The 21,951-nt window shown below is 38.8% G+C and overlaps 2 protein-coding genes across 3 annotated transcripts; both read left to right on the plus strand.

Moving 5' to 3' along the window:
- The first annotated feature begins 410 nt into the window (after nt 1-410).
- Nucleotides 411-4,883, plus strand: LOC129360315 (alcohol dehydrogenase class-3). Its single transcript, XM_055030457.1, has 9 exons — nt 411-504; nt 979-1,080; nt 2,020-2,161; nt 2,230-2,317; nt 2,406-2,625; nt 3,860-4,120; nt 4,186-4,321; nt 4,398-4,536; nt 4,677-4,883. Exons 1-9 carry the CDS (start codon nt 487-489, stop codon nt 4,699-4,701), a joined length of 1,131 nt encoding a protein of 376 aa, XP_054886432.1. The 5' UTR covers nt 411-486; the 3' UTR covers nt 4,702-4,883.
- A 1,184-nt stretch (nt 4,884-6,067) lies between these two features.
- On the plus strand, nt 6,068-10,652 carry LOC129360316 (eukaryotic translation initiation factor 4E-1A). 2 transcript variants are annotated; one of them, XM_055030459.1, is made up of 7 exons: nt 6,068-6,144; nt 6,724-6,824; nt 7,100-7,195; nt 8,568-8,631; nt 8,797-8,910; nt 9,135-9,274; nt 9,979-10,652. In XM_055030459.1, the coding sequence occupies exons 1-7, from the start codon at nt 6,127-6,129 to the stop codon at nt 10,091-10,093; spliced, it is 648 nt and encodes a 215-aa protein (XP_054886434.1). In that variant the 5' UTR covers nt 6,068-6,126; the 3' UTR covers nt 10,094-10,652. The 2 variants fall into 2 exon arrangements, with proteins under 2 accessions (XP_054886434.1, XP_054886433.1); XM_055030458.1 differs by lacking the exon at nt 6,068-6,144 and adding an exon at nt 6,505-6,585.
- Nucleotides 10,653-21,951: the final 11,299 nt, after the last annotated feature.

Raw genomic sequence — 21,951 nt, forward strand, 5'->3', positions numbered from 1 at the left:
TATAAACTGGATATTAATGTCCTGGAGCCTCTTCAGTGGGCATCAAGTACAGTTGGATTATTTGTAAGGGAAATGTTGAAACTAACGGAGCTAACAGAAGTAAATTCAAAACGAATATAGAGCAAAAAGCACAGACAAAACCACAACGAAGTAAAGCAAAAGAGTTTTATTTTCATCAATTTGTTTTCTATTGTAAATCCTAGAGATGTATTTTTAGCCCCAATTTAATGACAGGAGGTTTTTAATCTACATTGTCATACAACATTCTGGCTTCCTTTTGATTCAGATCCAAACTTATGTAGATTCGTTGCGTAAAATCTTATTATTAACAAGTTAAAATGATTTATAACTTCGACCCGGTTTTTGCTGCTTTAACCAAGCTGACGTCATACGCACGCTGAGCGTTCTCGCTTCTGATTGGCGGAAAGGTTGACTCCTTTACGGCTGCTCTGCATCCTCCGCCTCCTCTTTGCAGAAGGATCGAACATGGAGACAGCTGGGAAAGTAAGTTTCCACAAACTAAACCAGAAATATTTCACCTGCATTTTCATTCCGCGTTTAGAAACAAGAGGAGTCCCTTTAAAAGTGTTCGTGTTCATTTAGAGCTTTCTTAGAGCCAAGATGGAGGTTTTTATAGAAGCGACTTGAATGAATCGCAACAAAGAATTTGGGTCCAAACTGAACTGCAGGTCGGTTCCAGCTGGTACTTTCAGGATCCCACCGCATCTGACACTTTAGCGTGGACTCCGTCTTTCCTCCGATTTAAACAAAAGAAATGCAATGAAAACAAATTGAAAGTATTTCTCTGTTGTTGGTGAAATGAGCGTCACGCAGCGCCGTGAACTGCAGAGATTCAATGAAACTGAGCAGCAGCTGCAGGAAAACACAGGAACTGACTGCACTGTGGGACATTTGGCATGCACAGCAGAAGAGGAGGGTCTTGTTCTAGTTGATTAATTCTCAATTTTTTTCCTGCAGGTGATCAAGTGCAAGGCAGCTGTTGCCTGGGAAGCAGGGAAGCCTCTCTCCATTGAGGAGGTGGAGGTTGCTCCACCCAAGGTTCACGAAGTTCGCATTAAGGTGAATTTTAATCAGATTTTAGCCCCATTTTCTAAAGAGGTGCATATTAAAGTAGCAATGCATTCTGATGTCATTTTAGGCCCTTTGCTTTCATTCAGACCTGTCCAGGTTTTGATGTCAGGATAAATATAGAAAATGTTCACGAGGAGTAAATTTCTGCCAAAAACTCAGAAATGTCTTAGTTAATTTTAAACATTTACAAGAAAAAAACAGTTTGTTGTCTGATGTCCAGAAGTTGTAAAGTCAGAAAAAAAACGTTTTCCATGATTCAAGGCATACATCCATAATATTAAAACTATCATAAATGTACTTTATGATACATTATCATTAATTACTGACTTTATCATTTCTGACACTATAAAGTCTAAAATTACTGACAAAAATGCCAGAAGTTCTCTTAAGAATAAAGTGTTAAATTTCTAATTTGGGCTTCTGGATATTTTCTGAGGTGTAAGTGGAAGGAAGATCCAGCCTCTTCCTCCATCAGAACCTCATCTTCCAGATCCAGACTCACTGCAAACGCCTCAGACAGAATCCAGAATATCACCTGCTCTTTACTCATAAGCTCACAACCCAGCACAGAAACCCTTTTAAAATATACTGATACCTCAGGCTGCATCAAATTCTGACATTTATCAAGTATTCTTACACTAAAGACCACAGTTTCCATTTTAAGACTTTTTACTCTCAAAGCAGAATATTTCTTATTTCACTTTTTGTTGCTCTTTGAATTATTAAAGTATATTATTATGTTTTATGGTTTTAACTTATTGGTTGCTACTTTGATGTTGACACAGCACACAAACTGAAACTGTAAAAGAGTCATAAAGTTCTGCTAAATAATGTCTTTCCTACTGTAATGTAATCATTTGTTCTGCCCTTTAAGTTGGTTAATATTTGAGATATGAAAGGCTCATAATGTGCTGCTAAACCTCCTAGGTTCTTGCTACTGGGGTTTGTCACACCGATGCTTACACCCTGAGTGGCAGTGACCCTGAGGGACTTTTCCCCGTCATCCTCGGTCATGAAGGTGCTGGAACAGTGGAGAGCGTTGGTGAGGGCGTCACTAAGTTCAAACCAGGTAAGGAGCGGTGCACAAATATACATATCAGTGTTATTTGTGTTTTTAATTCAGTTATTCTCTCCCAGGTGATACTGTCATCCCTTTATATGTGCCTCAGTGTGGTGAGTGCAAATTCTGCAAAAACCCAAAGACCAACCTGTGTCAGAAAATCAGGTGACATTTAAAAACACAAACCGGATGGAAACGCAGTCGTTACAAAGAATGTCTCCTCATGCATCCACCATGTTTCTCCACCCTGCAGAGTCACCCAGGGTCAGGGCCTGCTCCCCGACAAGACGTCACGCTTCACCTGCAAAGGGAAGCAGGTGTTCCACTTCATGGGGACCAGCACCTTCTCTGAGTACACGGTGGTGGCCGATATCTCGCTGGCTAAGGTTAATGAGAAAGCTCCCCTGGATAAAGTCTGCCTTCTGGGATGTGGGATTTCCACGGGTTATGGTGCTGCTCTCAACACTGCCAAGGTGAGCCTCAGAGGCGACTTGTCATAAAACTATTATTAATGTTTTATTAATAATAAAACATTATTATTACTAATGTATCCTTGAGGATGTTCAAGGATGTTTTGCATATAAACACAGAAAGCAATAAAAAACAAAATGTAACTTAAAAGAAACAAACAAATTTTGAAATGTGAAAACTTCCACATCTTCCTTGCTTTGATGTTTTCTTGCTAATAGATAATTGTCAAACAATTGAAAATGGATGCAGTATTATTATTGCAGTTTATAGAATAAGCCATTGCAAAATATAATTTAAACAAACCGCAAGAAAAAAATCTTATTAGGTTAAAAGAGTTCAAATCTAAGGTTCTTTAGCTGATTAGTTTCATAATGTGGACCAACAGGAAGCTGCTACTTTACCAAAGGATCATGTAAGTGGGTGCCAAGTGCTGGGCTTCTAGCTGAACTCTATTTATCTGGGTTTTTATTTCATGATGAACTGGATGTACAGCTTTAAATACCAACTGAACAATAAAATAAAACATAGAAAGTACTGGATCAGTGCTTCTGTATTCTGAAACCCCCAGATGGGCATTTCCACTCAGCCTGGCTCTGGCTCTGCTGGATGTTTCTTCCAGTTAAAGGGAAAGTTTCCCTTCTGCTGCCTTTACAGGCGGATTCAGTTTTAGGAAATGTTGCTAGATAAACTACATTTTAAAATGTAACTTATTTTTTTGTTCTTGTGCCATAAGTGGAAATTGGTCAAAAATATTGACATTTAGTGAAAAACAAAGAAAGTGAAACGTTTGATGGGATTTCATCACAAGGAAATGTTTAAAAGTAGGAATGACATTGGAATGGTGAGATACAGAAAAATTAAAAGGAAATTTACTTGAGAAACTAAAATGTAGAAAATCTCCTGGGAGCCAAAGCTATTTTCAGAATATCGTATTTCTTCTCATTCATGAAAAACAATTTCTTGCAGATTTTCAAGTTCTCTTTCAGCTTCTGTGGCCCTGATATTTTGTTACAGAATTATTCATAAAACAAATGCTTTATGTATATTTGATTCCCAGTTTCCATGCAGGCCTGATGTAGTGAATAGGTTGCAAAATGCCCAGAAATATTAAAGTCTTTATCTGTGGCGTTGCATAAGATTTCACCAAGTGAATTTCCTGTCTGCAGTTTGACTCGTCAGACCGTTATCCTATGATTTCAGCCATTAATTCTCAGAAATGTTGGCTCGGTCTCACAGGTCGAACCCGGTTCCACATGCGCTGTGTTCGGACTCGGCGCCGTTGGCTTGGCTGCCATCATGGGCTGCAAGGTTGCTGGAGCAACCAGAATCATTGGTGTGGACCTCAACCCCGACAAGTTTGAGAAGGCCAAAGAGTTTGGAGCCACAGATTTTGTGAACCCGAAGGACCAGAGCAGGCCCATCCAGGAGGTTCTGGTGGAGATGACTGACGGTGGCGTGGATTACTCGTTTGAATGCATCGGAAATGTGCAAGTCATGGTGAGACGTTACTGGTAGAGATGAGATGATAAATGGATTGCAGCAACGTGCCCGTCTCTCCTCAGAGAGCTGCTCTGGAGGCGTGTCATAAAGGCTGGGGGGAGAGCGTCATCATCGGCGTGGCAGGAGCCGGACAGGAGATCTCCACCAGGCCGTTCCAGCTGGTGACAGGCAGAGTGTGGAGAGGCACAGCGTTCGGAGGTGGGGAACACTTCTGAGCCGTTCTGGTGAAGCTTCAGTCTGTAACTGTCCCTCAACAAAGCTGTTGTTCCTCCAGGCTGGAAGAGTGTGGAGAGCGTTCCTAAACTGGTGGAAGAATACATGAGTAAAAAGCTGAAGGTGGACGAGTTTGTTACTCACACTCTGCCTTTTGAGAAGATCAATGAAGCATTTGACCTGATGCACGCCGGAAAGAGGTAGAAAAGCGATCATGCAAATCAGTCAAATCATTTTTCTATGGTTTTTGTTTTAAAATCTTTAGTTTTCTTGCATTGTGCTTTGTCTACATCCTGATGCCTAACCTGCCTTTTTTTGCTTGTTTGTGTCTTTTTTGCAGCATCCGGAGCGTACTGACTTTGTGATCTGCCTAAAACATTTGTCACATCTGGCCTTAAAGAAGCTCCGTCCCATTTCAAGTTCCAGCACTTAGCTCTCCACACTGACTGGGATATAAATTCCAATGATTAGAAAAAGCTCTTTAAAAGCAGAACCGTCAAATCATGAACTGTTTCTTAAAAACCTTATTAAAACATTTAACTTGCTACTTTTGACTGATTTGTCTTTTAATGATGCATTTTCTGACTTGACAAAAACAAGTTTGGTGCCTATTCTTAAAATGAAAAGTACTTGGTGTCTTCGTGAAGCTCACACACCACATGTTGGAGCACCGATACGTAGAAACTGAAAACTTACATTATTAAATGTTGAATTTGTGCCTTATTGTTATGCATCAAAACTATGGGAGGAACTGACCATCCACACATTTACTTCATAGAAAGGAATGAGATGTATAACATTTACTTTGAGTTGACACTGACACTGATATTAACTGGAGTCTTGTCATTATTAGACTCATTTATCTTATTGATCCCATTTCATAGTTAAAGTGAAACAGGAAACTGAAAGTTCAGTGATTGAAGAGTTTAGTTTTTTTCCCTAAAAACTAAACTAATTTGGACTTTGTTCTGATGCTAGAAAACTCCATGTATCACTGAACAGACATAATAGTGCAGACCAGGTGACTCTGGAGCCAGGTGACGTTCAACAAAGCAGCCTTTGCTTCTGGTTCTGCCAGGTTTGGGCCCTCCCTCTGGCAGCCTGTGATTCAACAGATATTCTTCTGCAGTAGATGGATTCTGGGCTTCCCTGTGGGTTCATGAAGGCATCACAAATATAAGGTGTGGAAAGATCAATCTGAAAAACTCCAGAAGGTTAAGGAGAAATATAATCATTAATTTTTGATAAAATGTGTCAAGCTTGTCAACCCATCTTTACCACCTGTTCTGTTAATTTAATCCCTGCAGGAGTGATTTGAATTACATTTCCTGGTTCTCTAATATTAACAAATGAGGTTAGGAATTAATTCAATTATAATTTTCTGAAAGGAATCAATCACTTCTTTTTATTAATGAATTATTGTTTATTAGCACAGCAACAGAGTGTCTTCAGTCAGAGGCTGCTTCAGAATCGTAGTGTTACTGACCACTACAGGAGCATCTGCATCTCTTAGAAGATTGAGTTGCACATTTAAATTACCTCAAAATATTTTTTAACTGGAGTGAACAAGTAGATACATATATTTGCAAAATTCTACAACTTGCAGTATTTTTTTCATTAAATGTGTTTAATATTTTTCTAATAAACCATGCAGAATCATTTCTCAATGCATAACGTTTTTCTCATTGAGTCTGTCAGGTGAACATGTTCCTTTCTCTGTGAACCTGAGTGCGCATGCGCAGCCTGAAACTATTTTAACACACCAAAAAGCAGAAAATTGACTCCAGAAGATGGCGACCGCAGTAATGGTGAGTCCCATTCATCCCTGCTGTGAGCCGAAGCGGGCCAGCTGGGCTGTGACGGGCCTGAAAAGAGACTTTATCCACCACTCAACGCAGATATTGTGAAGGGAAAGTTAGCGGCGGTTCCGAACGGGACCCAGAGAAGCGGATAAAGGTCCAAACTCTGCCAGCTAGCTCGTTAGCTTCACATAAAGTTAGCGTCGCGGATCCAACAAGATGATTTCAATGGACTTGTTCGGTTAAATCACTGCTTGCTGATTTAACCGAACAACTTTTACCAGAACTTGCACCGGAGTTACGTTTGACTCGGAACCGCCCATCAGAGGTTTATTCGGACCGTTTAGAACAGTTGAGTCGGTGAATCAAACTGTTGCTGTTGGAATGAACGTTCTCTCCCGGACCGGAGGGACGTTAACGTTTACATCAGCTGGTTCTGCTCATGTGGGGGTAAAGCTCGGTTCCCGTCACTTCTGGCTAGAAAAATGCTTTTTCAACCAGAAATCTGTGGATTTATTTCATATTTTTCCATCAGTTCATCCGTCCATTCCTTCTGTTCTTTAAAAGTGTTCATTTTCCTCCAAACAGACGAGTTCAGTTCCTGCTAATTCAGAAAAGGAGAACTGTGAGAAAACTCTTCAGAAGGTTGTGAGTCCTGAAGGTTACATCAAACATCCTTTACAGAACAGGTCAGTTCTCATGTCTCTACTTCCAAAGAAGTTCAAAACACATTTTAAAAAAAGGTTTTTTATTAAATTGTCGTGGTGTTCATTTTAACCCTCAACATTGTGAGGTTTATGACCAGAGTATAAAGGTCTGTTTGCCTACTGCTGTGGTTTATGACGGATTGTTTGAACATGACTGGTTTCAGCCCACAATCCAACATGAAAGCTGCACAGATAAAGATTCATGCAGTCTCCAAACATTGCACGCAGCTTCTCTGAGGGTCTTCTTGTTTTTCCAGGTGGGCTCTCTGGTTTTTCAAAAATGACAAAAGCAAAACGTGGCAGGCCAACCTCCGGCTCATCTCCAAGTTCGACACCGTTGAAGACTTCTGGGCGTGAGTAGATCTACCGCTTCAGAATTTATTCTCAAATCAATTCAAAACTCTGTTGAAGATGAATATCAAGAAGGTTCTGCATCAGATGTACATTCTCTATGTAATCTGGTTGTTATCTGCTGGTGTATCTTTAGAAATTGAACTAAAAGAATTTTAATACTTCAGATTGTAATCACAAGAACAGTAAATCAAAAGAGGTCACTGCTAAAGAAATTGGCTGTGCATATGGATAGTTGAGTGGAAGGAAAAATTGTACACGCAGCAAGGTTCTGAAGGAAAACCCAATATGTTTTGTTTTGACCAGCTCCATGGAAATGCTGACTCAATTTTATAGCAGCACCTTGAATCAGGGCAGTTCATCTCATGTTAACAGGGACATTTCCACATTCATGAAATAAAATCCTTTATTTACAGGAGGTTCAGAAAGTATTCAGATTTTCAATACAGCAAATTGTGTATATGTTACACTTTAAGAGTAAAGTTTACACCAAACTTTGTGATTATTTGGGTCCAAATTCCCAAAGTTGCAAGAACGCTGGACATTGGAGTTAAAAATAACACCAGAATAGTGTACAATTCTAACACTTTGAGAGTATAAATGAACTCTTTTACAGATACCATTTGACTCTTTCAAGACTAATAGACCATTAAAATAAACTCTGTCAGAGTGTCTAAACTGTGATACGGAGTACAATGTGCCATGAAAAAGAGTTTATCCAAAATAGAGTTAATTCTAGCTTTAAAGAGTTGGTTGTTGACACTTATATCGTTGCATACTAACGCTCTAAATGCTCTTTTACAAAATACATTTGAAACATTAACTCTTACATTAAAAATAATTACACACGAGCAAACAAAGTCCAAGTATACTTTATTTAAAAAGTTTTAAGTGTACAGTATCTGAAGCAAATTAAAGGACATCCTTAATATAAACATTTCATTTTAAATACCAGAATTGTCTAAACTTGTAGCACTGAATGCATTGTAGTCATTAGCGATTGTGAACAAAGACAATCCCAATCCACAAAATGGGAATGTGTAAAAGAAGACATGCTTCAAAATGGTGCTCTTCAGCAGTATTGTGTAACTTTTTCCTACAACATAAACATCTAAGTTTTTCAAAGAAGTCAATGTGAAACGGAGTCAATGTGAAACAAATCCTGTCTTCTAAGTATCTTTCAACCTCTGAAAAAGTAACAATTTTGAATTTGCTGTGTAAGTTTTAAGCCAGTGATCAAAATAAACAGGTTTAGAGTTTACCACTCTGCAATGATCCAGAATATTTGTTTCAATTCAGTTGAGCTAAGTAAAATTTTTGATGCATCTTTAGTTTAGGTGTCTATTTGATGAGAATGTCGCCTCCTGTTGGCAGGTTGTATAATCACATCCAGCTGTCCAGTAACCTGATGTCTGGCTGTGACTATTCTCTGTTTAAAGTAAGGCTCACCTCTTACACATTAACACAAACATCTGATTCTCTGGACTGAGATTTGTTTTGGACTGTGGTTTAAATTGAAGTATGAGGAATAATAAATGACCTTGAAGTATTTTACAGAGCCGGTTCCCTTTCTGATCTGTTCTGGGTTAATATTTAACCACAGGACGGGATCGAACCCATGTGGGAGGATGAGCGGAACCGAAGAGGCGGCCGCTGGCTGATAACTTTGTCCAAACAGCAACGAAAAAGTGATCTGGACCGGTTCTGGTTAGAGACGGTATGCTGAGCTCTACTAAAACTACTATTTAGTTTTCTTATATGTTGAATTTGAGTGATATTGAATGTGAAGAAATATAATCGGGAACATCATATCACTAATGTTTGAAGGCAAAGTTATAATGATTTAACTTGACAAAACCCTTGTTTTGTGTTCCGCATTGTGAAAACGTCAGATGCTGGCCTCCAGTAGAAACAGTTTGAATCCGTTTTGTCCTCCTGCAGCTTTTGTGTCTGGTGGGTGAAGCGTTTGACGACCACAGCGATGATGTCTGTGGCGCCGTCATTAACGTAAGAGCCAAAGGCGATAAAATCGCAATCTGGACGACAGACTTTGAAAACAAAGACGCCATCACACACATAGGGTGAGCTGCACAAACCGCCATCTTGTTTCACTTGGCCTTCAGGTTTTCAATATTTGCAGTGGTAGGAATACTTCTGCTACTGTCCCAATAGTGCAACAAAGTTTTTGTTAAGCATTTTTGGTTGGATCTGAAACATCAAACAGACTTAATTTGCCCTTTAATTAATTTGTTCAGAAAAATTCTAAAGCGTTAATTTAGTGTAAACTTTCAGTTGAATAAAGTGACATTTGTGAAGATTTTATCCTTAAGAATCATTAAACTAGATGTTTATATTTATGCTCTTATTTTAAAGTGAGACGAATTACAGAGCAGTTAACTTTATTCATGTTTTTATTTCTTTCACAAAACCTTGAGTAAGTTGTGAGTATGCAACAAAAAATGATGAATACAGAATATCACAATAAGAAACAAGCAGGTTGTTGAACACATGCAGAAATTCACAGAAATTGTTGAGAGCCTCATGTTCTCCACAGTGATGCCATGCAGCAAATGACCTGTATTCTCTGCCCAGAATGCATTGCTGTAGACTACATCCTGTTGTGCAGTAAACGGTTAAAAATTTGTTCCTTTTTTTTTCGATTCTTCAATTCTTTTCCTGCTGCTTTTTGTTGCATTGCAGCAATACTGATATTCATCCATTTTAGAATAATATCCAGAGATTTTTCAGCACCGGCTCATATTTGGCTACTTGTTTGTGCTTCTAGGCGAGTTTATAAAGAGAGGCTAGGCGTCCCGCCAAAAGTGATTATTGGCTACCAGTCGCATGCTGATACGGCCACTAAGAGCGGTTCCACCACCAAGAACAAGTTTGTTGCCTGAGGACTCTGGATTCATCCACCACATCTTGTTTTCTGTCGTTTTTTTTCCATGAATGTAACTGAGAAATTAATGTTTTGCTTTTGTTTGACACTTGACCAAAGCTTTAGTTTGTGGAGAGAGAGTGCAATTCAAAAAGGACCACTTCTTTGGACACTTTATTTTGTGGCAGTTTTTGTTGTATAATTTGAATTAAATGTTAAAGGGGAATATAAAAAAATAGTTTGGTTATAAATTACAACTATCTAATGATTGGAAACTTTGCTAAATTGGAGTTTAAGTTTTTCATTTATTTTACAATAGGAAAATGTTCAGTTTTGTAAAGTTAAAGTGATAAAATATGACTTTGTCATCACTGGTGCATGTTGGGTAACTGAGCTCTTTTTATTAAAACTCGTCTGTGTTACACAACTGTTAATTTTAAGCTCCTCCTTCAGAAGCAAAATGTAGTTTCAACGGACCCTGAAACAAACTGCATACATCAACTGCAGAAAATAGGATTTCTGACCAGAACCACAAAAAGAAAGCAGAAAAAGACTTTTCTCTTCAGCATTACATTTTAGTTTTTATTATAATCTTCAGTTCAGACGGCCATCTTCAGTTGTAGAGCACAGAGCTGCAATTCCTTTATCTTGAAGCCTCACTGTTTGTGTAGATGGAAAGGAGATGCTTTCGATGATTCTGACAGATTTAATCTGCAGTGAAAATATAACATTCGTTTGAAGTAAACATTTTTTGAAACTAGAAGGTGCCTTTAGTGTTTAAACCTTGTTTGCATATTTTTATTTTAAAACTTGTGTAAAAAGAACCAATGTAAATAAATTGTACAGTGATGTGTTCTCTCATAAGCAATGGAAATAAATATATGAAGTGGTGTAAAATGTTTCTGGAAGTTTTTAAAAGTCTGGAATTGACCATATTTTTATTTATTTACAGATCGGCATGTTGTGCTGCTACTTCACCATGAAGGGCTGACTTGGGTTAGGGTGTCTGAACAGGAGGTGGACTTCACTTCCTTTTAAGTTGTTTACAATGGATTGAAAATAAAGACTAAAATCTGTTAGAATAAGTGCAAAGCAGCAGGTTTGAAGGAAATCTACTGGGGAATTCCTGACAACTTGTTAGAAGATAAAAAGTCATCAGAGACAAAAGCTTGTTTGTTATTGCATGTTTAGACCACCATGTGTCGCTGTTGAACTGCTTGAGGGAAAACCAAGACAGGTCTGTAGACTGCCATGTAAGGTTGCCCAAAGTGGTCTGGGGGCCATTTGTGACCCTCTAAATTTTAATTTTCTGGCTCACCACATTTATAGAGTGGAGCAAATCTGGCCTGCAATTAGAAAATGTTGATGCAATTTTTATGTTTCAAGGTGTTTTAGAAAGTTTTCCAAAATAAAAGGTTCTTAAAATTAAAAGGTGTTTTCTACTCCACAGATGTTTCCTCATCTATTAACCAGGATTCAGGTCTAAGTTCATTTTTAAAAATGGGACAAGATGTAGAAATAAATATTAACAGGAGATTATAGCCACATGGCTAATTTCTATCTATTCCCATTAGTAGTTTGTTAAAGCAATTAAAAGTAAGGCTAAAAACCACAAAATACAAAAAAAAACTGCTTTATTCTAATTTTAAAATAAAAAGAAACTCAAATATCAACATCTATTCAAAATTGGACCTCGTTACCCTTCCAGTATTAAACATAGTGAGCCAAGTTTTTACTACACAAAAACAATATAGCCCCAGAAAGAACAATGGCTCTGAAAAAGACAAGGGTTTTATTGACTTACCATTCACAAACCACTTCCTGCATTCTTGTTGGTTGTGCAGGAGGCTCAACTTCTGCTTTTCAAAGATGTACAGTTGCATAATTGCATGTCTGTCTGCAGCCATTTTCACAGGCATGTGTAAAGTTGAGTTAGAGGGTTGAGTGGGCGTGGCCAAAAGCAGCTCATATGGATTTAAAGTGACAGAGCCAGAGCAACCTGAAATCTCATTATCTAGGAATGACTGCAAAAAATGTAATGAACGTGGCTTATGTCATTTAAAGATGGCTTATTACAATAAGTCATCTATAAATGACACATAGTGGGGCTGTGACTTCCAATCAGGTGACCTCTGAAGGCAAGGTCAGGGTTGGATTTTATTTATGGCTAAACAAAATACAGAAATCCATAATTAAACATCTACAACTTATTTGGCTGAACTGTAACTTGTTTACAGATGTTTCTTAATGATACTTGTGACGACACTGTGATCACACCAGCATCAGCGGTGAGGTTCAGAATGAGATTCTGCAACTCCTTGATATCGCCCCAGGAGCTGATTAGCACATCTCGTGCTCCTGCAGTGCTAACAGCTGACACATCTGAGGTGTCTGGATTTGACGCTCCTGATGTTCTGATTGATGGAATTGGTGATCCAAGCCGACACCTGTAATTGACAGAGGCATGTGCTGCATCTAAAAGATAATCAGCAACAAGAATGACAATTCTCTTTGAGGGTTTTCCTTTAGTCGTCCGGAACCCGGGGCTCACTTCAAGCTCATGATATTAATCCAATCAGTGACTGATTCAAAGAAAAGCACAAACAACTTGCTGTAATAACAAGTTCTTGTGTATAAGCTTTTTTTGGGATGATGCATTGATAAAATGTCCTTAAAAATGACAGCCACTCTGACATACCTTAGCATTAGGCTTTGGTTCATTTTCATGATTTGATCTTGTTCTGTGGAGAGGTGCTTCAGTGAGCAGGTTCACTGCTCATCTGATAACATGTCTGCTCACTGTTCTGGTTCAGCTTCTATGGCTGCTGAATGTATAGAGACCAACCGACTCACACCTCCAGACTCCGCATGTTAAACCACTGATAGTATTTAAATGATTTCATGTGAAAACAGCTTCTATATGAAACCAAACCACCATGCTGCATGCTTTCTGATATGCAGGATATTTATATCATCTGATTGGTTGCAGGGATTTGCTTCTATTCACTCTTTACGATTTCCAAAATAAAGAAATAACAGGAAGGGTTGAGTGAAGAATGAGCTGGCATTCTGGATTCAGGATAGAGATGTGTACAAGCCAATTACAGCCACAGTGAAAATATAACACTCTGTCTCACCTTTGTTGCTATGGGGAATGGTTAATGATGAAACAGAGTACACTCTTGAGTCAGACTGGCTGATGTATTTCACTTCTGTCCCTTTCCCAACCCGTCCACCAGGAGGCAATGTGGCCACACATGACTTCTACATCAAACATTTGACTCCTTCATAATTGTTTTTTTTTGTTGAGAAAACTGGGTTTCCTGTGAGTGTGTGTCTGTTGCCACAGTTAGGGAAGACAATGACTGTAAATAGCAACTGAGCATCTTTTTTCCCCTCTTTAAACTCCAACCCCATCCAGAAAAAAAAAGGAAACATTTGCATTGCATAACCCCCACACATCATTGCCGCAGGCAACTGACAACCTCCTGCTCTCCAGCCCACCTCTTATACACAAGTGCCAGGTGCAGGAGGTCTAGACTCTGTGACATGACACCACTCCGGATGAGACTGCAGCATGAAAGGTTTTCCAAAGTCCTCGCATCTGCAGGAGCTGTTGACACCCTCTGTGTTTTTTAGGCAGACGTGTCACTGAACGCTTAGCTCACTGTAACTCTAGCAGCTGCTGCTTCGGATTCTACGCTAAGCTCAATAGGGAGATTGTTATCTATGGAGCTGCTAACAGAGTCTTGCATTCAATATTCACAATATTCATGCTGTCATGTTATTCTGAGTATAAATAAATATTTGTCTGATAGAGTACAGTTGGTTTGTAAGCCCAGTAAATCATGAACATCCTTGTTCTTGTGTTGCTATGGAAAAATGAGTGAACAGAAAAAAATATCTTGCTACTCAAAGTGGCTCTACTTTGTTGTTCAAAACATGCCTGCACATATCACTTAACGTCTTAATGTTGTTTCTCTTTAGATTTAGGTCTGGCCTTTGACTGGGCCATTCTCAAGCCTGTCACAATAAGCAATTAATCCATTGCTTATCAGAATTTAAGTTTTGATCACTTTGAATCAAATGAAAAGATGTTCAATAATTAAAGAATAAAACAAATTGAACTGGATGGGTAATTTTCCACCAACATAATAATACAGCAGCCATAAAGGACAAAGTAGTGGATGATATAACTTAGCTGTATATCACTGGATTCTGCAGATTAGTTTGTTACCCAGTCATACTTTGAAAATGTATCATTATAAATATCTCTGAACCATCTGAATCCAGAAAAACCCGATGTCACTCATGTCCTTTGTTTTGTATCCGCTGTGATAACTAAGCCTGGTCGACTCCAAACAAAATACATGTAGATTTATTTCATTTCTTTGTGTTATGAGTCTAAATCAGGGTGTCAGAGTTTAGCACTTGATGGTCAGTGTCCCCCTACATTCAGAAGTTTCTGTGCTCCAGCACAAATTAATTCAATATTTAGATCATCAGAAAAACATAAAAAAAACCCCAAAAACAGTTATTTGGACTTCCACAGAAAAATGGACTCTTTGGGTTTGAACTTCCACAAAGACATTGTTCAATAAAGTGAAGCTGCAGTAATACAGTTTATTCAGCAGTTCACCGAACTGAAGGGAGAAGGGCGCCTTAATGGTTGCCCTTGAACAAAGTGATGGAATCTGCATGCTGATATTAATGTCTGCTCACTGTAAGGTTTCATTTTATGTTATTTTTTTAATGTGAAGAAAATAATTATGCTTTTAACTACTTCATTCTGTTCAGGTTTCTGAAAGGCAGTAAAACGTACAAGAAGGTCATAACAGGTAACCTTCTGTGTGTCGTTTATCACAGGACCAAGACAGCCTCTCTCATGTACATCCTCTCAATACAAGGGTCAAAGGTCAGAGTTTTCTGTTAACTAAGAAAAGCCATGATGTGATATATATTATATAGAAATTCTTTAAAAAAAAATAAAATCAATTTTTAATTCAAATTATTTTTTCCAAAATTTCTGGAAAAAGCTTCAAAGTTTAGGGATAATCCTGAAATACACTGTAATAATGTAATAGCCACTTATTACTCATTTTAATTTACAAATAGTTGTAGAAAAATTACAACTACACTTTGTAGACAAAAATAAATTTTAAGGATTAAAATGAGCCCTTTGATGTCAAAATGCAAGACTCACAAATACAGTTAAAAATACTAATAATAGTGAAATAAAATAGGATATGGCCAAGGACAGAACCTTGTGGTATGCCATTATTCATGACAGGAACTTCCTGTTGAAGTTTTAAAAAAAAAACTTCGCTAAATTTGATTCAAAACATTTTTTGAGTTTATATTTGTACAGAGAGGCCAGTCATACTTTATATCTGAAACTCCACATAATCAGCATGAAAAACATGTTTTCACAACTTAACCAAGCAGCAGTTAGGTTATTTTTTTATGAATGCTTTTGTGACCTGGCCAAGAAGGAACCAACACAATCTGGAGAAAGCTGACAAACATCCTGGTTCGTCCTCGTCAAAAGGAATAAAAATCACTTCCTGGGAAAGTGCTCTGAGAAAATGCTCTGAGTCAGCCATTGAAATGTCAACTGTCCAAAAACAGCACAGTCCAGAGCCATAATGGATCCCGGCTGCACAAGAACCAGACCGGTTCTTCATTATGTCTGTGTCCAAAAACCTTCACAGCTGTTTAAAAAAAAACATACTCAAAATTATGAATTCATTAGAAATAATGTTCTCTTCCTGCCAGTTTGGGCCAAAACAGGTTGTTGTTCTTCTCTTGCAGTTCTTGACATTATCATTAAACTGAACATTTGATATGTAGTAATAATAATGAAGAAAAAAAGTGCCCGTATATTTGACTCCTCCTCTTTTCATTTCTGGACAGGACGGGGAATTTTAAGCATATTTAACACATTCCTGGAGTTTCATGTTAGCCTGATTTTTGTGATGCATACTTGGCCTGTAAGAACATCCAGTTGTTTTTCAGTGTCAACAATGTATCTGACTTATCTTTATCATTTTTCTTCCACTCTGAAAGACATGTCAGAGCCAGGAAACCAGTCAAGTTGTATGAACTCTGCTGGTTTTGGTTTTGATAGATACCTCACCAGTAATCACTTGTTAATGGTTTCTTCTTGGTAAGGGGCATTTATAAGTGAAGGTGTATGTATATATTTGAGCCTGAACCAGTGTCTACATTCAACTGAAAATGAAGCACTGAATTCTTGTTTTTTTTAAATTAACTGCTGTTTATTCCAAACTGCAAATAAAACAGTCCAAATCTGAAATTAAAGCACGAAACTTAATGTAATATTCATGTTGATGATCATGCAAACTTCAGAGGAGCACTGTACATAAAAATAAGCTACCTGCTGGTAAAAGCACTCATTCTGAATGTGGGCAGGAAAACAGGGTCCTGTAGCAGTTTCTTCTAGTGAAATGAGCTTTTGCTCCTGTCTGATCAGCAGTTATCTCTGGTCTCACAGCCCCAGAATCCAACCTATGTTAAAGTTATTCCCCAAAGCTTTGGCTATCATCCATCTCCAATGGCTGCCTCTCTGGACAAGTTAGGATTTCTGCCCCACTTTTTTTGGAAACACATTTACATCAATTTAACATAGTGGCGAGATGAGCTGCTGCTGCTTCTAATGCAGAGTTTGATCTCCACTCTGAGGTCAGCTCATCATGCGTAAATGGTGTTTCCCTGGCAACATATTCTGGACAAGAAATGCTGATGAAGGCAGTGAAGTGAGAGGAGATCTCTATCTGGGAAATCATTCAGTGGCTGCAGTACATGATGATCACGCAGAACCAATATTTCAGACTGGAACACACAATTGCAATATCATCAAGAATCCAAAACAAACAGTAAGTAAGTGTGGGTTTCTCCCATCCATCCATCCATCCATCCATCCACCATCCATCCATCCATCCATCCATCCATCCATCCATCCATCCATCCATCCATCCACCCACCCACCCATTCATCCACCCATCCATCCATCATCCATCCATCATCCATCCATCATCCATCCATCCATCCATCCACCCATCCATCCATCCATCCATCCATCCATCCATCCATCCATCCATCCATCCATCCATCCATCCATCCATCCACCCACCCACCCCCCCACCCATCCATCCATCCATCCATCCATCCATCCACCCACCCACCCCCACCCATCCATCCATCCATCCATCCATCCACCCACCCACCCCACCCATCCATCCATCCATCCATCCACCCACCCACCCCCCACCCACCCACCCATCCATCCATCCATCCACCCACCCACCACCCACCCATCCATCCATCCATCCATCCATCCATCCACCCACCCACCCACCACCCACCAGCCATCCATCCATCCATCCATCCATCCATCATCCATCCATCCATCCATCCATCCATCCATCCATTTCCTTACACCGTTGTTGCTAGTGGGCTGGAGAGGGCTGCTGGTGGCTCTCCAGCAAACAAGATTTTTCCTGGATCAGTTTTAATGTAAATTGCATCACAAAGCAAATACATGCAGTTTTCTAAAGTATAATCACCAACCAGTCATTTTAATGTAGATCCTAACTGTGTGACAGAGGTCTGAAAAAACCTTCACCTGATTTGTCTGGAAAATTGATCAGAGCCATACTGGTTACACAAACTGCAATACCAATTATTGTGAATTTGCTCTAAATAATTGATCTCCTTCAGATTTTCCTTGTGACCAGGTATGGAGCAGATAAATCTGTTTGTGAAACAACGAGCTGTTCTGAACTGTGGAGTAAAGGTTAATGCCACAAAATCCTTTAAGTTCGATGATTTTTGACTGATCAAATCTGCCCTTTGTTCAAGTCTCCAGTGTTTAGGGGAGCATGTGTATTTTCCTTTGTCTTCTTGTGTACATCGACTTGTTGGCTGTTTAATCTTCGATTGCGACAATGGTCATTGAGATTAGGGACTGGAGCTGCAGCGTTGGGTCTTTTAGGCACGTAACGGGCAAAAAAGCGTGTTAATTGCCCTTGACTGTTGAAAGTAAATTAATTATTGATCCCCTTCTCGACTCCTCTTCTGTACTTACGTACCCTTACAAATCCTTTTATCTCCGCCTTGAAGTAAGAACATTTCCTCTTTTTTCTATCATTATGCAGGCTGGGGAAAAAGCACCACTATTCAACCATTTCAGCCAAACTCGTTTTTATTTTGTTTCTGCTTGTAGTTGTGTAGTGTACTGCACAGAACTGTCAGAAATTATCACAGCCCTTTTCTGTAATCTACTGCGACTGCCTGTCTGTTACATCACCCCTCCTCAACTTTAATTTTCCAAATAGCTTTTCGTTCATGTTTTTCTCTCTTCCTGCCTTCTCGTTTTCTCGCACCTGCAGCCCCTGGCACACACACACACACACACACACACACACACACACACACACACACACACACACACACACACACACACACACACACACACACACACACACACACACACATACACACACACACACGTTCTCTCGCCTTCACACCAGTGGTTGTAACAAATGAAGAAGAGGAGAAGATGAATAAAAACTGGTGCTGGGGTCTAAAGGCTGTGTTGTAAATTGATGACAGTGAATGTAAAGGTGTAGTAGCAGTTCAGACAACATCATCATTATTCTGCGTATTGATTTTTCTCTCTGCAGCTAAAAGGAAAAATGTGCTTTATGTTAGAAATGAGACATAAACAAAAGCCAAGATGATATAAGCTGCAGATATTTTTATATAGCTGCAGATGTCAAACAGTTTGGATTAAAACTTTACTGCAAAACCAGAAAAACACCAAGACTTTCATACATTTTGCTGGCAAAAATGTTGAAGGACGACAACAAATGTTGTTTTTGAACAGTTTGCTCAGTTGGCAGGTGCTTTGAATTTTAGACATTAGGTTGAACATGGTCCTATTTAACATATTGAATTTTCTGCCAGTAAAAACAGTAAGGATATTTTATTTTAATTTTTTTAGAAGCTACTTATTATTTTTGCATCGTTCTGTGAAAACCTTGACATGAAGACGATGTTTGGCTCTAGTTGATATCGGGGTTAATTAGGAGTACAAATAAGAGCTGTTGTAAAATTAGTTTTCACTTGCAGATTTTTTTAGTGTGAAAAGTAGCAACTAAATGTGAAGTTATATTTCCTATCTAAAAAAGCCATTCTATCAATGTTAATTAGGACCAGGTTAATATTTCACAGTCAGGACAATAATTGGAAAGGTAGTAGTAATTCTTTACCATCAATGCAGGAGTTTCTCACTAGAATACATCCTGCTAATGATCTCACATTCCAGCAAAGCTCCAATGAAACATAAATAGTGTTACTCTTGATAATGAAGAATAGGCTGCACCATTCAGACGTTCGGGGAAATGACAGCTAAATCCAAGGTGATGCTCTGGATTCGCATGTGATGAAACAACGGACTCGGAAACCACATTGTTTTGGATTCTACCTTTTGCTCTTTGTCTTTTAGCCTCTTTTAACTGCTTACTTGCACACACTGCAGCTTACAAGACCACGTTTATGTATGACTGCTAGCAGTCAATTAGATCACCCTTTAGGGAGGGAACAGATTGAAGAATAAAAAGCTAAACTCTTTCTTTGCCTCACTTGGTTCCATCCATACGGTGAGCTCAGTGTTTCCCAGCGCTGGACGGTGATTTAACTCTGTTTCTGCTCCATTTTATAAGCTCAACACATTTAGATACATAACAGGAAGGTCTTGATGCTGTCAATCATCCTTCTGTACGCGCTGCTTAGCAAAAAGCACTAAAACCCTCCTCTGAGCTCTGATTGGTTGTTTCTGGCTGTTGGTTCTGGGAACAGAGTGAGATGACGAAGGAAGTTGATTTTTTCACAGACAGTCTGCCTTTACTGTCAAGACATAATAATTACAAGTTGATTGAATAAATAAAAAAAATCATAGCTAACAGCATAAAATGAATTGAATTCTCTTGTAATTATTTGATATTATACAAGTCAGCACCAGCAGACTAATATTTCCCCTGAGCTCAATTCAGCCCATCCCAGCTCCTCCCACTAATTAAAGTATGTAACCTAAAACATTAAAGTTGCTTTAAGAAAATCACTGCAGAGCACATTTCTGACTCGGTTAATTGCAGTTTTCTCAGAGCAGAACGTCCCAGAAGTTGCATCAGCATTAGTTAATGAGTCCTCTGGTCACTTATATCAGTTTTTTTCAAGAATTATGTGATGTCAGCAAATGTCACAAAGCATGAAGGTTGGCCTTTGCTAACGGGAGGATTGAGCAGGCGACAGACAGGCACAGCTATGTCTTCATGGCCACACAGTAAGAGGTCTAATCAAGCACAAGAAGTGTGAACACTTGTGTGGGATGTGCGGCGTCTTTAAAATGCCAAGCATAATGACCAAATAGAGCATGCTTCTTTACAGCTTTTCAGTGCAATTATGAGCCCTTTATGTTAGCATTGTAGAATACTAATGAAATGCTAATAGCCAGTAACTGGATATTAATATTCTGATGTTTGATATTATTTGGAAGCATGCTAAATGATTTTTGGTTGACTGGATCTGCTGTTTTTTGTTTTTGTTTTTTGATGAATTTATGCTTCATTCTTAGTCACATAATAACATCCATGTTTTCTATTAGCTGGTTTATTAAACTCACTAAAAGCTCATTTAGATGAGCTTTTCTATGAAACTACCTTGTGGAAAATTATGTAAAAAATTAGTTAATAGAAATTTTGCAGTTGCTACAAACAAATAACTTGCCCCAATGAAAGATGACATATCCATTACTACAGTCAGAAAAAAACACAAAATGAAAGAAAAATCCAGAATTGGATCATCATCATCATCATCATCATCATCATCATCATCATCATCATCGGTGTTAGTCATGTTGGACATTGAGTCATGTTTAAAACTGTCTGCTTGGCTCCACATTCAGCTGTTTGGTGAATGTGGAGCAGAAACCTCAGCTTGCACTCATTGCTCCCGGTGACTTGAGCTGTTCTTATTCTGCCATCTTTGTCATTGAAGGACCTTGATCCTCCCTGTAGCATTTCTTCTATGATAATTGCAGCAGAGATTTAGAGAGATTTCAGGCTTTACTGTGGCTTCTGTTGGGAGGGAGCTGGTCATCTCTGTCAGGCTGGGATCTTTATAGCAATCTAATCTATCGAATTTAGAGACAGGTGAATTATAAAGACTCTAACGGGGGTTTATGCACTGAGGCATTTCAATAATGTGACATTAAATAAAACGAGAGGTTCAGAGTTATTCCATAGAACGACCTGTCTTCTCTCGCTGTGTGTCTGTGTTTAGCAGATCTTAGCAGAAGTTCAGAAGATTTCTAAAGGTCACTTTAGAAACTCTTTAGTGAAGCGTCTTCTATATGTCAAACAATGCAAATAAAAATCCGAGGCTACATTCACAGAGCAGGTCTTGATGCTCTATTGCAAGTTTTTGCTGAAATAAATTTTTTTCTTAGCATGGTTTTCAGCTGCAATCAGAACGTAGCCGTCACACAGCAACGCTGTTCTCAGCAGTATTAATGGGCGCAGCTGTTTGTTGATCAATTTTAAAGTTGTTGAGCAACAGGAACCGACATATGGGCACAAGATCATTACAGATCAAAGGAAGCTGATAGGAAGTACCAACAATTAATATCAACTGCCTTTAGTGGATCATTGATCACAGCTTCTCTGGAGAAGTCTGTTTGCTGTGGAGTCGGACCAGGAGGGGTTGGATTTTATTGTGATGTGTTTCTCTGACAGACTGCATTCATAATTTCATCATTATAATTGTGAGCCATTGTTTATGTCCAGATATGGGTCG

The sequence above is a fragment of the Poeciliopsis prolifica genome, unplaced genomic scaffold, assembly GCF_027474105.1.
Source record: "Poeciliopsis prolifica strain line A6 unplaced genomic scaffold, Auburn_PproV2 SCAFFOLD006, whole genome shotgun sequence".
NCBI classification, from domain to species: Eukaryota; Metazoa; Chordata; class Actinopteri; order Cyprinodontiformes; family Poeciliidae; genus Poeciliopsis; species Poeciliopsis prolifica.